Here is an 18,438-nt window from a genome sequence, read left to right as displayed (position 1 = left end):
TATACCATAATTAAGAATTGTGTGAGCCCCTATAAAGTTGCACCATTTGCAATGCTTAGCAAATGGTTATTTAGTAGTTTCTAACTAGTATGAATTAACAATTTCTGGATCCCTATCATAAAGTTGCAACAGATATTTACAATGCTAAGTATACTGCTGTGAGAATTTTCAATTACTGTAATGGAATATTGCACATTTGGATGTGTAAATGAATGTTTTTCTTCATTCAGTTTCTGTATTGACTTTTTTCTCATTTCATTTTTGATATCAGTAGATATCTGATGCAACTTTATAAAAAGGACCCAGAAAATGTGCATTTATGTTAAAACAACCATTTGTCAAACCTTTACTAAGCATTGTAAATATCTGTTCTAACTTTGTAAGGATCCAGATAATATTGAAATATACTTTACAAACTACTTATTAACCCTTTACTAAGGATTGTAAACATCAGCCGCAACTTTGAAATAAGGGCCCAATAAATGTTCATTTATATTTTACAAACTACTAATTAACCATTAATTAGTTAACTATTAATTAATTAACCATGTTAATCATTTACAAATGATTATTTAGGTAATTGAATGTGATTAACTTTCTGATAACGAATGATTAAGAAACTGTTAACTAGATCAATAAAAATCATTGATTAGAGTTTTTACAGTTCAGATACTATATATAAATGATTAATTGAATTATAAATATATCATTAATTAATGCTTAAGACATGTAGTATTAATTAGTAAACAATGTAAGTGATCATCATCAATTAGTCATTACTTAACCATTAAAACATAGTTAATAAACATTAAGTAATGATTAATGCATCATTTATTAACAATGGTTATTATAAAGTGTTACCATGTGGGTAACCTCTATTATCGGACACAATCTCAGTGAGATTTCAGCCTTTCCAATATGCCCACTCATTTTAACAATGTTAAAGTAGTTCTATAAACATTTATCTGTCACTTGTTTGTGTAACCTGCTTCTATTTTTGTGTGATGGTTGAGTACAGATACAGTGCATAAAACCTCCAAGGTGAACAACCTAGTTCCATTGTCGGACATGCAGCCAAACCCAGTTGTGGCTAATAATTAATTCCTGTTATTGTTTTGGTGTTTGGCTCCGTACAGCAATGCTTTCACTTCCCACTTAATCCACAACTATTTGCAACTATTTGTTGACAAGATGGCGGTCTGGTCGATAACATTGCCCACTGATCCACAGTGGATGTGCTTGTCCAGTTGTGGTAAGCAGATATCAAGTTGACTTTTTATTCAGAAATATGTGTGTATCATTTCAGAAATTGGTATATGCATTGGTAAACCTGTTTAAATACTGTGGATGACTGTTTGTGGAGGGTTGGCATCCAAATTTGTCAGGAAAAAGTGAAGCAGCATGTCAGACGGGGACATGTCTGATAATGGATGTCTCACTGCTAGCTGTCCGATAATTGACGCTACATATGCAGTGCGTGTGTGTGTGTGTGTGTGTGTGTGTGTGTGTGTGTGTGTGTGTGTGTGTGATATACACACCCTCCCTTTCTCTCTCACACCAACAGGTGAAGCTATGAATGAAAGCTGATACTCGTCAGTGGGCACTTTGAGCGTTAGTTTTAGAAAATTTTCAAATTTAAAGAGCAATAAACCCATTGTGGACGGCACTAGATAGATCGTTTATTGTCCTCCATGTTGGAAAATCTTCGTCCACCATCCTTGCTTACAGGTGTTGGTGTTGTATTATGGACTGTAATTAATGCATTGATAGATTTTTTTGGAATCCTACTGTATTCTTCTCAGTATGCAGCTTTCAGACACCGTGTGAAAGAAAAAGAAAGAGAGAAAGAAAAGGAAACTGAGAGGTATTAAATGAGAGGAAGAGAGAGGAAGAAGGGAGTAAAAGTAATCTGTGATTAAGGCAGTCTCATAAATATTGCAGAGAGGTTTTTGGCCCCTTGTTTTGGAGATAGACCGCCTTCACAGTCTTCAGTTCCTAGCTCTTAATAACTGCTGCTTCCTATCGCCACAGATGACAGAGCAGATGGGTGGATATGAATAGAAATGGCAAAAGAAAATGTGAGAATGATGCCACAATGTTAGATCCATGGATGAAAAATATCCCATCAAAAACAACATCGAGCAGTAATCCTCTTTGGAAGAAAAGGTCATATTTGGTTTGTGTATCAGTCCTCCACACAATGAATAATCTTTTACAGGGACCCTAAATCAAAAAAGCACAGCTTAGGGCAAGTTAATTAAGAAATGAAAAGTAAAGTAGTAGCCTATATCTAATTTGTCCACTGAAGTTAGTGCTAGGGGCTTTTTAAGAGGCGTGCAGAGACGGGGATAGACGAAGGTCCCACTCAGCTTAACTCTGTCTCACTTAATTGAGTTCATTCCAAGATACAGAAAAAAGTCAAAGCAGATACATACATATTAGTTGGACGTAGGAGACGTAGCTCCCTCATTGTCTTCAGTTGAGCTCCATTGATCGTTTTGCTTCACTGTAGCTTGGGTTCGAACACAGAGTTTTAAAATCTGCCAACATGGCAACCCTAATGTACTGTACCCTTTACAGTGCTTCCAGTATACTGTACTTAGGGCTTCAAGCAATACCTAGACCACTATGAGAGCTCCACACCCCTCCCTATACAGTGCGTCCCTCACACCCACTCCTGCATGGAGCGCTTGCAGTACAGTATGTGGCGCTGCGTGCTCTTCCTCCTGAACTGGAAAACGGTGTAGAGCAGGACCATCATGCACAGCGCCAGGACGCAGGGGATAGCGATGGCCACCGCCTTCTCCGTGCCCCCCGCGCTGTCCAGTTTGATGACGATGTCCACGTCGCCGCTGTCGTAGTGGCGCTCCTCCACCACCGTGGGGTTCCAGTCCCAGTCGGGGTCGGTAGGCAGACCGTCGCAGCCCATGAAGTCCCTCAGGATGGACCTGGGGTAGCCGGGCTCCACGCGCAGCAGCTGGTTGTTGAACTTCCAGTACTCCTTCCCCTTGTAGAAGTAGGTAAAGCCTGGATGGATGGATTGTGGGATACAACAGATTCATTCATATACATTTAATTTAAGATTCTCCAATTAGTTGCAGACATCTTTACTTCCTGGATTTAATGCATTTCTTGTTGAAACAGGATGTTGGGGCGGGGCATAATGCAGTGAGGGATCATTCAAAAGCCTAAACCAATGGAATATGAGTCAGGGAGAGAAAGGCAGTTTTATTTGATGGGAAGGGTCAGGAGGGGCGGGATATTTACGCCTACTAGTGCAGCATGAGGTCAACATGAAAGATACTCTGTTTTCCAGGAAGTAAAAGTAATGTGAGTTAATTTCATGGGGACTTTAAAGTACAGTAGTGTAATCGAATCAGGACTCTAGTCTTGTATTAGCGCCCGGTATCCCGCCACCGCCTACACTGGTGAGTGAAAAGTGAGGAATGTGAGACGGATAGGATCTGCCCTAGCTAACTGGTTGTACATACATAAAGCGGGCGTACCGTTGGCTTTATCCACAAAAGCCCCCTGTGGAGAGTCAGGGATGCCCTTCCAGATAGTGATGGGTTTGGGATAACCAGGGTCCATGGTCCTCATGTCCTCATTGTACCTCCAGTATCTACGACAGGTTAGATAGAAACACTACAGTTAATATGGAGGTAAACAAAAATGCAGATACACAGAGGTATGGACAGCCACCCCTTTTTTCACACATGATCCAGGAATATTACAGTATGCTGATCTGGGTCCGTCCTGTGTAGGAGGCAATTCACACTGAGACACATCTACACAGGCATACACACATGCACACATACACACACAAATCAGTGTAGAGTTTCATAAGCGTTCAGTTATCTAACAGCTTGACATGGTCACCAACACCAAATCCATCAGCACTAAAGCACAAGATTGCCTCGTATTTGTCGGTCTTGTATACTAAGGCAATTTTGACTTCCCACTCCTGTCCCTGTCGGCTTTTACCGCTGCACCAAACTCCTCCTGACAGATCACCTCAGTGTCTGGTGTGGTCATTCCCCTGAACAGGACCGAACACCCATTCACAAAATAATCAGAAGCAGACACAAACACACACACACACACACACACACACATCACCAAGCTCCCATCCATTGAGTACAAGCTGCTGCCGGTCCCTGGAGGCCAGACTCATCCATTTCAAAAACATTTTTCACCCTCAATCTGACCACATAATGAACAGCAACTGACTTCACATTCACATGACTAGCAAAAGCGGTCAATCAATCAACCGTACTGTGTTGAGATCTACCGCGCAAATTTGTTGTGGGGGTTGTTGTGATTGATCTCCTCCTCATGCGCTCACACACAGATCTTGGGGTCTGCTACACATTGTCATTTGTTTTGGATCCCAGCAAACACCAAACTGTCAGACGCTAGAGAGATGAAATTGTGTTTTTGACGATGGACAGAAAGTCCTGTTTGTCATGATGTGCAACAGCAGGCAGAGGGATGACAGTATCATGACAAAGCGTTTTGTCAGCTCTCACCACAGGGTCTCCTGACCTCTTCAGATATGATTTATCATGACAGCTGAACAAACATGTGAGTCACATTGGCATATTCTCAAGCTCTAAGACCCTTGCAATGCACATAGACGCATAAACAACAGATTCTCTAGTTTGGGAAGACTTCCTGGATGACTTGGTTAGCTCACTTCCAACTAGAGTACACAAAGTACAACCTTGGATAAAACCATATTATATGATATGCACAGTAATAAATGAATCCTAACAGTCTTCAACATAATCACACTGATAAAACCAAAATAAACATATGTAATGAATTAATCCACAACTTGGTAATACAGAGTCGATTTACCAGCCTAAATAAAAGACCTTCGTCAATACAGGGTTCAGCCTTCCAAGGTCTACCTAGCATTTGTTTTTGCCCTAAGAGATTCCAGTCTTCTCCCATTGCTTATCACAAGACCTAACTTCATAATGAACACATACTGTAGTAATAATCCTTTCCACACAGACCTGTCTCCTTTGAAGAAGTAGGTCTTGGCCACATCCTCCCACCAGACGGCTGTCTCGATGCTCTGTGTGGGCATGCCGCTCCCAAACAGGGAGATGTCCTGAGGGTAGGTAGGCTGGAGAGTTGTGTCCTTGAACACCCAGAAACGGTTTCCTAAAACACACACACACACACACACACAGATAAGTGGCTCTGGGACAAAGAACTCATCATAAATAGAAGCTCAAAAATTACACTGCTGGCACAGACAAAGCACTGCTGGCGCTGAGTTCGTTCAAGCGTTCTGTGTAGTTTTTTTGGCCGGTGATAGTCTATTTTTTTGTTTTTATGTCATTTCAAAGGTTAGATTTATCACCTAATTTAGAAAACATATGCACAGCGGAAAATCTACGCAGCGTTATCTATAATACAATAAACACCAAGATGATACTCTGAAGGCAATTCCACTGAGACTCATTGTTGTGTGTTTTATTGAAGCTATTGTTGCATTTAATTCAGTTTGATCATAAGTGCCTCAGGCAGAGTGAGGGGAGCTACAGTAGTGGTGTGCTTGCACTAAGTAGCTAAACACACACACACAATCTCTCACACACATATATACACACATACACACACACAGTTAAGTCCCCCTGAGTGAATAAATAAAGCATGAGGCACTCTCTGATCCTGCTGGGTGACAGATGTCATGTTAATCTGCCTGATGGACGGATGGCTGTACCGGACCTTCGCCTGTTCTGTTACCGTACACAACTAAAACAACCTCACAGTCACCCGTTCTCCCGCATCAGTTCATTCATTCATCCATTAGCCTACAAATAAAAGATCACATTTAGAGAGATTGCACATCCACATTCAGATGACGGTTGTCGCGGTTTAGCAGGAAAACGTCACCGTCACTCTCCATCACAACAGTCAATAAGAAACAATTTCTTTCATTTCTTTTCTCACCTTTGAAGAAGACGAACTTTCCTTCGCTGTTTTCGTAGACGGCGTCTATTTTGGAAGGCAAGCCTCTCCAGAAGTAATTTATCTGCATGGGGTAGCCAGGGACGACTGAGTTGTCCCGTACCCTCCAGAACCACTGGTCCTATAGAAACGGACAAGACAGAATGACGTATCATCATCATTACTATCATCATCATCATCTTCTTCATTCTGCTCTTCCCCAGATAAATGCAGACAGCTTTGCACCCAGGTGAACAGAATCTGCTGTACCTTGAACACGAAAAGCTCCTGTCTGAGGATGGCCAGGGTGTTGAAGCCTCCATCGCAGATGTTGGGTTTGGAGTTGGGGTTGGAGGGCTTGGCCCCCTGCGGAGGGCGGTGGGGCTTGACCTGCCGGTCATGCTTGCGGGGGTCTGAGGGAGGGTGGAAGCGAGGAGGTGGGACTGTGGGTGGGGGCCTGGTAGGCTGGGGGGCTCGATCTGGCGGACCTGAAGACAAGAAACTCGCATCAGCTACGGTAGCCGAGTAAACGGAGAGGAAAACATTGATCAAATCAGTCAAAGACATTGCACTAAGCATTAAGAGGTAAGTTGCTTTGTTCAGTGGATAATGTCTTCTTTGAAATACAGACTAAATAAATTTGTGAAGTAGATGGTTACCATAGATTTTCTGAATGCCCAGTAGGTCATCGTGAGGTAGTTTGAAGTTCTCTGTGTCCATATACTGGTAGAAGGGAGCCATGATAGCGGTGGGGTCGTTGGAGTGTTCCAGGCCGAGGGCGTGGCCCAGCTCATGAACCGCAACCAAGAACAGGTCATTGCCTGGTGAGGGGAAGAGGACAGCAGTGACGAGGAGGAAAACACACTACATGCAGGGCAAACATACAGTACAAGCATGTGAACCTGAATGAATGTGATTATATGTGCCACTTACACATGTACACAGATGAAACAGCCATGTGCTTACCCGAACACAAGAAAACACACACAGATACACGCATACATACACTCATCAACACAAACAGGCATACAGTGACAAGCACAAACGTACATAGAAACCTTTATTTACACACTGAATTGGGAAACAGTAAATCTGTATGGAAATCAGATTTACCGGATATTTAGCTATAACATGTGATCTTGTTTTCCTACAGACAGACAGGAATCAGTCTGAGAGATGGGAAGGGAAGACACACAACATAGTGTAGGCACATCTCAAATCAGATATATCTCAGGTCCTGGAAAAACTGAATCTTACTCCCATTATCCTATTCTTGTGCAACATGGCGTAAGTAAAGATTACTGCGAGCAAATTTTAGAGTGCGGGTATTATTTCTCTTTTGCTCGGTAAGGGAAGATAAGTCACCATGGGAGCCACAGCTCTCAGAGAACAGAGGGACACACACTCACGTTGCTGCCCAAGGCAATAGAGAACAATTAAAACCGAAGCATGGCACACACTCACACAAGGCCAACTGAACAAGTACGTACGTAGGCCTATCGCAAGTGCACGCATGCTCCTGAGTTCAGCTTCATGCACAAACACACCCACAAATTTAAAAAAATGTCATTCCACGGCCAGCATTCAGCTCTTAGCGTCAGCTCGATTCAGAAAGAAGTACACCATTTCTGTACAGCTTGTGACTGAAGTTGGCCCCGGGAGATTGTTGCCCTTTAAAACATGATATCCTCTCCTGCCAGCAGCGCTGCACAGAACAACCACTGACCCTCTGCCAGCAGCTAAAAGGTTACACCCCCCCTCCCCTCCCCACCCACACACACACACACACACACCCTTCATCTAACACAACTGCCCTCTTCCAACAAACCAAAAGCGTCCCATAAGAACTCCCAGGAGACAGGCCTGAGCTACCATTAGCGCACATGTCAACATGCAACATTTACAATTACACCGCTGTGAAAGCCCATTAAAGGCGGCACAGTGTTCCAGACACATAAGCTGAGACAGGGGCTTTTCAGAAACAGCCTCGGCACTCCGCATGGATAGCCATGGGACACTGGACAAGGGTGAACATGAATTTGACTCGGGAATCTGAGAATATTACCATTGGCGAGTGAGAACAAAAGAGAGAGGGGGAGGGGAGCTGATGGCAAAAAGCGTCTGAAAACATACACTCGCCAACTATAACCCTCTCACACTAATGGGGGGATAGAATGTAAGTGTATGGCACATGGGTATTAGCGAAGCAGCCCGGTGGTGCTCTGACAAGCCTGGCACCCTGCAGGTAGGGTAATTAAAGTGCCTGTGGATGCAGGGCTGAGAGAGGCATCTGATTTCCCTCTCTGGGCTGCTGCACCCTGCCAGCAGCCACACTCCTCCATTAGAAATAGAGGTGTGATAAATCAACTATCTACACAGTGCAGAAAACACAGTGTATCATAACATAACATAACATAACACGACACAACACAACACAATATGACAACATAGCATAAAATGACACAATGACATGGCATGAGACATAACATAACATAACATAACATAACATAACATAACATAACATAACATAACATAACATAACATAACATAACATAGCATAGCATGACATGACATGACATGACATGACATGACATGACATGACATGACATGACATGACATGACATAAAATGACACAATGACATGGCATGAGACATGACATAACATAACATAACATAACATAACATAACATAACATAACATAACATGACATGACATGACATGACATGACATGACATGACATGACATGACATGGCATGACATGACATGGCATAAAATGACATAATGACATGGCATGAGACATGACATAAAATAACATAACATGGCATGACATGACATGACAACATAGCATAAAATGACACAATGACATGGCATGAGACATGACATAACATAACACAAGAGACATGAGACATGACATGACAGCATAAAATGACAATCATATAACATAACATAGCAACATAACATAACATAACATGGTTTAGTATAGTATAGTATAGTATAGCATAGCATAATACATCAAAGCACAGGGATGAGTTGTCAGTAGACATTAACAAACATTACAGGCTAAAGCATTATAATGTTTACATTTTGTCATAATAATGTTGTAGATATTTATCTGGTGCTCTAATGTAGAACGCTCTTGAAACCTTGCGCTGAGCTATCAAATTCAAGATAAACAGTTCAGCCATAATAATGTGCCAGCAACCAATGTCTTAAAATAGCAGGGTTTTCTATCCTGTCATCTGAAGAGCTTATTATGCAGAAAAAAACATAAAAACTCCTGACAGATGGGGTGATGCTTCTTTGCAGAGCACAGACCGATCAAAGACATTTGTGCATTCTTTGTTTTTGGTTAAGCGTCCCTCATACTCTGCCCTGTGATGCCATCTCTGTCATATTGCCCTGCTGCCCAGCCATCTGCATTTCCATTATTTGCTTTCCATCAGTCCTTATCTCCTTCTCCTCTCCTTTCCATTTTCTATCTCGAGTCAATGCACTTTTCTATTTCTCTCTCCTTTCCTCACTCCTATGCAACCTCTTATTTGTTTTCTTTCTTCTCAACTTTCTACCTTAAACACCCCTTCTCTCTCATTTCTTCCCTTTCTTCCCCAATCTCTATCTTTGTTCATAGCCTCCCTTCCTCGCTCCTGCAATATCTTTTCCTCCTCTTCCCCTCCCTCTTCCAGCCTAACCTACCCATTTCTCTCTCCCATGGTTCATAGCCTCCTTGTCTCGCTCCTTGCCTCCCCCCCCCCCACCCCCCACCCCACCACCACCACTTTCTCCATCTCTGGCTCTAGCTTTCCACCTTCCTTCCCTTTCACTTACCATCATGGTTGGGGTTCCCTAGGGTCCAGGGTTCATCCGAGTCAAAGTGTGTGTCCCCGCCTATCCCTGGGCCCGGGAAGTAGGCGTGGGCGAGGAATCCCCCCTCCCCGTCGAAGGGGGAGCTGTCACCGTGAAAACCCGAAGCGAAGATGATGGTGATGTCCACGTCACGCCTGCCAGTCTCCAGGGCGCTGTACGGAACGGCCTCAAAGCGCAGCGGAGTCACACCCTGCCACACGTCAAACGCCCGCCGAATGGCATCGTGGGTCTCCCGAGCGCCCACTTTTGGCGTGACGTTCTTTATGCTGCAGGAAGAGCAGAGCAAACGTGTGAACCTATGGAAAAGGTTCCTGAATCATGTTGCAGAAAATTTGTTGCAAGTTGTACTATGCATGATGCCGTACATTACATTTCCAGCAATCATAGCATACATGTCATTTGAAACTACTGTGGGAACCAAGCATCCAGGAAGACTAAAAAAAAAGAATTTCACTCTGGAGATAAAGACAGACACACACCACACCGCGATAGACTCCCAAATCTCAACCCCTTGCCTCGTTATCCCATTAATTCTGAGTGAACATTTTATTTTTTCAAAATGAGGAGACACTAAAAAAAAGTTGTACTTCACAAAACTATTTCAAGCCCGGCAGCTTTCACTGAACTTTTAACACAGCAGTCGTTATCAGTCCCCGGCAGGCAGAGAGGAATGGGAAATCTTCTCTCTCTCTCTCTCCCTCTCTCTCTCCACTCATTTTCATGAATAAAGTGCAGTCAGCAGCAGCACTGGCTCAGCACTGATTGACATTCCATTAGGAGAGGTGGCTCATCAATTCAAATTCGGGGAGGAAGGAAGGATTTGAATAAATTGACAGTGTTATCGTCTATTACTGCTGTAACCTGTCAATTTGCAGTTGTGCCAAAGACCCTTTTATCGTTCCTCCTCAGAACCTATTAAAAGCTGGAGCTTAATCAGGCATGATAAGATGAGAATTTGAATATTTCTGCTGAGATTACGGACAATTTACACTCAGGATTTTCAGACAATTTGTATGAGCGAGAGGAAAGCCTTCCCTCTCCATGCTATTCAGCTGAAACAGTTTGTTTTGACAAATATGCAAAGGAAGGAAAAAATGAAATATTGGAAGAGGGTTAAAAAACACTGCATGATTCCATATTGCCAGCAAGCTATTTATACGCTGTAAATAAACACATTCACTGTAATGTACACAAGGGAAAGGTGATTTTATTCATGTAATCCTGAATGGAATGTATGTGTGATGTCAGTGTGTTTGTGTGTGTGTGTGTGTATGTGTGTGTGAGTGTGTGAGTGTGTGTGTGTGTGTGTGTGTGTGCGTGCCCCGTCATATGTGACGTGTTTGTGCAGTCTCTATGACAACAAAGAGCATGTGATCCCAGGTGGTAATAGAGAAAGAGATGAGAGAGAGAGGCGAGCACAGCAAATTAATGGATACACTGGCAAACACAACACCCTATAATAAGCACTGCTGATCTAAATGGTCGCTATGACAACTATCTCCCGTCTCTCACCTGTAGGTGATGTGTGTTCGCTGCCACTTCTGTCCTGTCAGCGCATATCTCCGCTTCCGTGACCTCGAAGCACTCTTAAGTTTGTCTGGAACGCCACACCGCGGCCTTTGCATCCAACTTGGAGAGTGAGAGGAAGGGCAAGAGGAAGGAGGAGAAGAGAAGAGAAGAGAAGAGAAGAGAAGAGAAGAGAAGAGAAGAGAAGAGAAGAGAAGAGAAGAAGAGAAGAGAAGAGGGTGTTGGTGACCAAAGTCAACCGAGCCAACGTTGGAAGGCTTTTTCACTGCTCTCTCCACCACGCCACAACATGAAGCACTAAAGTGAAGCAGGTAGCTCTTTTCCTGACAGGAGCTGCAGGATCACAGCAGCAGAGTGAGGGAGCGTGGTGCAGCTAAACTACTCCACACTACAATACTGTCACTGTCACTTCTACACACCAAGTGTAAGCTCAGGACCCGAAATGAGGGCTGAGAGGGAATCAGGAGTGTTACATGTTCCCATTCATACCACGACCAAATGTCACAAATACACCACACACAATACATATATAAATATATATATATGTAAAACATGAATTCTCACCTTAGTGTGATATCACTGCATCATCATGCAGAATGGAGAAGAAGGAAAAGGGTTAAGACCTTCAGCACAACTGAGGATGGCGGGGGTGTTAATTGATTCAGGTGAATTTCAATCAAGGTGCTAAACATCTCTATTTCTGTTCTCCTCTAATTCATTCAAATATTCATAGCCAGACCCTTTTGCATTTTAAATGAATGAGCTGAGGATTTACATTCATGTGACTTCAACGGCTTTGTGAAAGCGTGCGTGCATGTGTTTGTGCAAACACTGCACCTCGCCTTGTGTGTGTGTGTGTGTATGTGTGTGTGTGTGTGTGTGTGTATAAGCACGTCCACAGCACATGTCTATACTCACTCCTTGGTTCTCTCATCCAGTGTCCCTGTGACATTGAGACCGTAGACGCGCTGCATGGCAGCAATGGCTGAGTGCATGGTTTGGGCTGAGCGCAGGACAGACATTCTGGGGTCTGTGTGGGGAAGGTAGCCGTACCTCTGTAGCCATTCCTGTGAGGGGGGAAGAAGGAGAAAGATTTAGATCATCTGGGCCAGAGATTAATGCTTAATACATGGCAATTCATGTTAAAGGTTAAATTAAAAAGTCACAATGTGAATAAGGGATATTCAGTCGGTTGGTCTGCAATTACAATGTATAAACTGAGCTGTGCAATATGTCAAAAGTGAAAGGTTATAATAGAGAGGGAGATTTTTATGCTTTGCGGTTTATTCCATTCAAAACAGACACATTCATACCTTGTCATTACTTGTTAGTCTTTGTGCTGAATGAGATAGATTTGGTCATGCACAAAACCATTTTCATCCAGGCAAAGTAAACCGAGCATACATGCTGTTTTGCAGAATTCATAACTCATTCACAGCTGGGAAACTGTCCAGTACGACCACAGTCTTCTTCTGTTACCCAAAAAGCAACTCCACTGGAGCAGCAAGAGTGCCTTGCTCAAGGGCACCTGAATGGTAGTTATTAAGGGAGGGGAGAGTATTGTTTATTGATTCTCCCCACCCAGTTCTTCCCAGGAATTCAAACTGGCAAGCTTCCAGTCACAAGCCCATTTCTCCAACCTCCAGGCCACCGCCACTCCCACAATAAAATAGCGATAAAGATATGGCTGGGCTCCATTCATACCGCATCTGACAAGAGGCTGCGGAGCGACTAACTGATAGAAACCATCATGCAAACAATTTCTCATTATCACCAGAAACCAAACTGCATTTAGAATGGGCCTCTGTGGAATGTATTTACACATTAGATCACTGCATGGATGAAGTGGTTCCAAGCTTTTACGAGATGTAGATTGTCTATTATTGTGTATAATTGTATTTCCAGTGTGTACAACATATACTTGAGGATAAAGGGTGTGTATTTTCTTCCATATACGTCCAAATGCCAGTTTACATTTGTGTTTGCTGAGAAGCTCTCTGTACAGCAGCACAACCATTTGCACCTCAGCATTTGAATCCACATCCCTCCCAGTGACCTTATTCAGTGTGTGTGTGTGTGTCTTGCTGCTGGCTGCCTGTGCAGGACTGTGGCCCGGCCTCTGCTTGCCCTACAAAGCCAGAGTGCAGCTCGACTCGGAGGAGAGCGGCGAGGCCAAGCATCGTCCAGGGGTCACAGTCAGACCCGAGCCTGCCGCCGAGGTGCCCACGCCATCCGCAGCTGTCCACACGCCAACCAGCTGCCTTCCCATCATTACACAGACTATGAGATGCTCCAGCTAGCTAATCCGACTAGCTGTCTCCTCTCTCCATCCCTCCCCCCTCTGCCTCTATCCCTCTTTCTGCTGAGCTAAACGCCTTGTTTATCCCTTTTTTTCCCTCGCTCTCTCTCTTTCCTGTGGGTGTGTTTCCTGTGTGTTGTGTTTGTTCAAAGGCGCAGATCTGGGAGAGAGATTTCAGTGAGCCATGAAATTGAATAATGATGTGTGTGAGAGTCTGTGTGACTGTCAATTCCACCATTTAATTTCTTCAGGGTGATGGGAGGGGTGCCTGTGGCCAGGATGGAAATGACAGCAATTAATAAGGTACAAGATATTAAACCCTATTATGCAACTTGGGTCTGCAAATGTTTAATCTCCTGCAACACCACGATGCCGCCAAAAATAAGCAAGTGTGACTTTACTGGCCTGTCCAAAAAGTACGGTTATCATGAAGCATATCTCAGTGAAAACATTATGATATGGCTACTGTGACCGTTTAAATAGACTAAGTGCAATCATATCTGGATTGTACATTAGGGATCAGGGGGCTGGATCAGTTCGGCTCATGCACCGCAGTGTAATAACCTCAAATGAGCATCCTTCTGTTTCATTGCACCTTACAAATAAAGAATGCGCGATATTTTTGCCGTTCAGTGCGTGTGCGGTCCTGATAGGCTTACAATGTCTCCATGTTATGCGTTATGGTAATTATGTGGCATGCTCAAGGATAACGTAAAGAGTCAATATTGTTTTTTTCACGCAGAGGCAGATGATCTGGAGGAGAGAGCACGGTCATTTATGATAAGCGGCGAAGGCCATTTATCTTACCTCAACGCTGAACTGATGATCCTCCTCTCCGGACACGGCACACGAAATCCAAAGCAAAAAATGCAAGCAGAAGGCTGCTGCGTAAAAGCAATCCGATGGTTTTATTTTAGCGGAGGATACTAAGGTCATAATGACCCGTTTTTCCCGAGTGTTTATTAGAAGAAGCCGCCCGTCTGCTTTGGCTCTTGTGTCAAATGAAAACCATCAGGCGAGCTGTCAAGGCAGATTCAGACGAAAACGAGCAAACGACCCCACGTTTTGCAGATTCCCGACGGTGGCGTAAAATGTTCCGATGTCAAGCTGAGATAACGCAGCATTTTAGATCCACTGCCCTCGCCATTCTTATTTACATCAGGGCTACATCTATCCAGCAGCATCAATGGCCATGTACAGTAGTCTGCGCAAGATAGGCTCCCTCCCGACTCGACGCCTGCGCTTTGATTTCTCACACGCAGCGCAGCGCTACTTGGCAGCATCATGAGAGCTGCCCTATACAGTCCATGTGAGATGAAATAGCATTCTTCAGCACTGTCAGGACGTTTGATTTAGTAATTGCATAGGCCCAATGCAATTTTCACCTGACAGATTGATCATAAATTCCTGATGGGAGACATAGGCCTACATTGGATTCAGTGAATTTTACTGACCTACAAGCTATACATTCTTCAGCTCTAATGCCTTGAGAAACCTGGTCCAAATGTTCATTATCTGGACCGAAACCTGCATAGTAACCCATAAGAAACAGGAATATAGGTACATAGACTGCACCTGAACATGGACCACAGCACAATTTTATTAACTGACTGGTTAATTAATGACTCATCCAGTTATTATCCACCTTGATCATCCATTATGCATAATCCTGCATGAGTATAATTTAATGGACTGGTCACCGGGGCTGCAATAAGCATATTCTGAGCCTATAGGACAGAAACTGGCACTATATGGGCCACAGGCTACTTATAACTTATGAAAATGGCTGTCCCATATTTTACCCCCTGTGTGAATCCCTGGCCTTAGGACTCAGAACAGCAGGTCTTGCTCTCACCCTGTCAGCCTCCCAGGAAATTTAGAGTCCCCAGCCCATGGTGAATGTGAACTTCAATTTCCCTCTTAAGATGTACAATGTAGGCCTACAGCATTTTTCAGTAGATATACAACATGCCTCAAGCGAACCACAAGATGGCGGTGTTCCATTGAGGAACCAGGCCACCAGCTGTTTGCCTGCAAACCTCAGACGACACAGGACACACAGGAACCTGAATCCACCTCCCACAAACTAATGAACTGAGAAATTGATTTGACATTCATTTGAGATGGCAGGCAGAGGGCATTTGGTTAGGAGTAAGAACAGAAACTCATTGTAGATGCTTTATCATAGGCCTACTTAAGGTCTTCATGTTCACATTACAGTCTTTTGGTATTTTTTATTAATTATTAATTTTCTATGTTGTAAATTCTTGCAGGGAGATATACGTTAATATTTGAGCATAACCAACATAAGGTGTAAAATTTCTCTCTCCTTTCCCTTTCTGTGTGTGTGTGTGTTCATGGTACCAATATGTCTAATGAATCTGGCAGTGATATTGCAGACAGATAATGTTTTAAGTTAACATTTTCCATTCCATCCATCCATCCATCCATCCATCCATCCATTTTCTAGACATTTATTTAAATCAGGGTTGCAGTGTTAACAGGGTAAGCAGAGCAGCCCAGACGTCCTTTTCCCCAGCAACGTCCTCCAGCTCCTCCTGGGGGATTCACAGCTGGGAGATGTAGTCCCTCCAGTGTGTCCTGGGTCGGTCATGTCTTGTACACCTCCAAAGGGAGGCACCCAGGGGAGCATCCTTACCAGGTGCCCAAAAACCACCTCAACTGGCTCCTCTCAATGTGGAGGAGCAGCGGCTCGACTCCGAGGTTCTCCTGGATCGCTGAGCTCCTCACCCTGTCACAGAGAGCGAGGTCAGCCATCTTGCGGAGAAACCTCATTTTGGCTGCATCTGCGATCTCATTCTTTCAGTCACTAGAGAGAGTCAGAATAAAGATCAACCAGTGAATCAAGAGTTTGTTTTGTGGCTCAGCTCCCTCTTCACCATCACAGTCTGATCCCTTTTACCCTCACTTGTGAATGAGACTCCAAGATACTGGATGTCCTGCACTTGGGGCAGCTCAACCCTCACCCGAATGGGACAGACACTGTAGGAGCCATTTTGATAATATTGGCAAGGTTATTTTTGCCTGTGGTTTGGTTTATGTCTTAGTTCATGTATATAATTTATAGACGGGTAGAAAATGGATTACGGAAATTTGATTTATGTAATGGATAACATTAAGAAGATGCTTTTATTTTGAAATGGCTTTACCTGTCACGGTTGTTAGGACCTGTGGGTAATTAATATGGCGTCGCAGGTAGCCAGGAAGACGCCAGCACACAGTTTTTCAACCGCTATTTGTTGTAGTATTACGGTCTTATTTTTATAAGATTAAATTATCATCCTTTTGAATCAACACCTTCATGCTGCTATACCACCAACCTGCCTGGGCCAACACTACAATCAACCACTGAACAAGGTAAATGGCCTTCATCTTCATTTATTCATGTAATGCATGTTGGAAACCCTGCTGTGGCGTCTATTGTTGCTATTATAAGAAACTATGTGGAACACATCTGTTGGAAGTCACAGACACTGTTTTCTGGGAGAGAACCACGGCCTCAGATTTGGAGGTGCTGACCCTCATCCCGACCGTGTCACACTGAGCAGCAAACCGCTTCAATGCACATCAGCGATCACAGTCCGATGATGCCAAAAGGACATCATCATCCACAAACAGCAGAGATGTCACCCTAATGTTACCGAACTGGACACTCTCCAGAGCTCGGCTGTGCCTTGGTATCCTGTCAAGGAATATCACAAACAGTAGAAGGGACAAGGTGCATCCTTGTCGGAGTCTCATCACTACCTTGAACAAGCTTGACTTAAAGTGAAAATCTGCAAGATTCTTGTTTTTCTTGATTTTGGCGTCACTTTTGGTGAGAAGAAGTTATTGCTTTGGTGTTTTGCACTCGGTGTAGACACTGGCCCAACATAAAAAAGACACTCAATGTAGACTGCGACTTTTTATATTTTCTTCTACCTTGTTATATTTATTCCAAACAAACCGCTGTTGTTGTCTCTGGAGTATTTTTCCCAGGAAAGAGGGACCCGTTCATAGGTGTTTACAACAGCTATGAGCAATGTATAGCCATTGAACTGGCTATGACTTGAATCACTATTGTATGGTATCAATTGGCAATCGAGACCAGCAAAATGGACATTTATTTATATGGAAAAGTTGTGGATTATTACTTTAATGCCAATAATGCGAACACAGCTCTCGCTCACAGTGTAAAGGGACTGAATGGCTTGCAGCATCGACCCCATAGAAGAAACCTCAGGGAACACAGTCATAGGCATTTTCCAAATCCACAAAACACATTAAAACAGGATTATCAAACTCTCATGACCCCACGATAATCCCTAATAACATTTTATTTTAGATTATAGGCATAGGCACAGGGTGCAGTGTACAAGAAAAACATTTAAACCAAAATTGCATGAACCGAAATGATCTGGAGAAAGTCGAAAACACCAAAACTACAGAAAATAATTCAGATTACTCATGATGACTGTAAACTAGGTGTTCCATGGACTGAAACAGGATGTGACTGGTAAAGTTGAGAAAGGGATTCCTATTGGATTAAAACAGGTTCATTCATTTACTTTGAGGTGTTTACTGTGTAACCCAATGGGCTGCCATGGAGACCACATGCTCTGGCAAGTGAGCATGGCTCAGGGCCAGGGACCGGGGGCCTTGTCAGGAAATGGTAAAACACAGCGCAATAAGAAAATGTACAGGTTTTATCACCAAGAGAAACCAAAGGGTGTGTGTATGTGTGTGTGTGATTGGGTGAAGATTCAATTTTAGATTGTAGAATAT

General features: G+C 43.4%; 1 protein-coding gene across 1 annotated transcript; it reads right to left on the bottom strand.

Moving 5' to 3' along the window:
- Positions 1–2,665: 2,665 nt before the first annotated feature.
- On the bottom strand, positions 2,666–14,589 carry mmp16b (matrix metallopeptidase 16b (membrane-inserted)). The gene is made up of 10 exons (XM_071910842.2): positions 14,461–14,589; positions 12,273–12,421; positions 11,340–11,456; positions 9,789–10,093; positions 6,624–6,785; positions 6,235–6,452; positions 5,968–6,106; positions 5,022–5,172; positions 3,507–3,622; positions 2,666–3,027 (listed from the first exon to the last, which is right to left on the bottom strand). The coding sequence occupies exons 1-10, from the start codon at positions 14,587–14,589 to the stop codon at positions 2,666–2,668; spliced, it is 1,848 nt and encodes a 615-aa protein (XP_071766943.1).
- Positions 14,590–18,438: the final 3,849 nt, after the last annotated feature.

The sequence above is a fragment of the Centroberyx gerrardi genome, chromosome 13 (assembly GCF_048128805.1).
Source record: "Centroberyx gerrardi isolate f3 chromosome 13, fCenGer3.hap1.cur.20231027, whole genome shotgun sequence".
In the NCBI taxonomy this organism is placed as follows: Eukaryota; Metazoa; Chordata; class Actinopteri; order Beryciformes; family Berycidae; genus Centroberyx; species Centroberyx gerrardi.
This window is presented reverse-complemented; position numbering and strand designations above follow the sequence as displayed.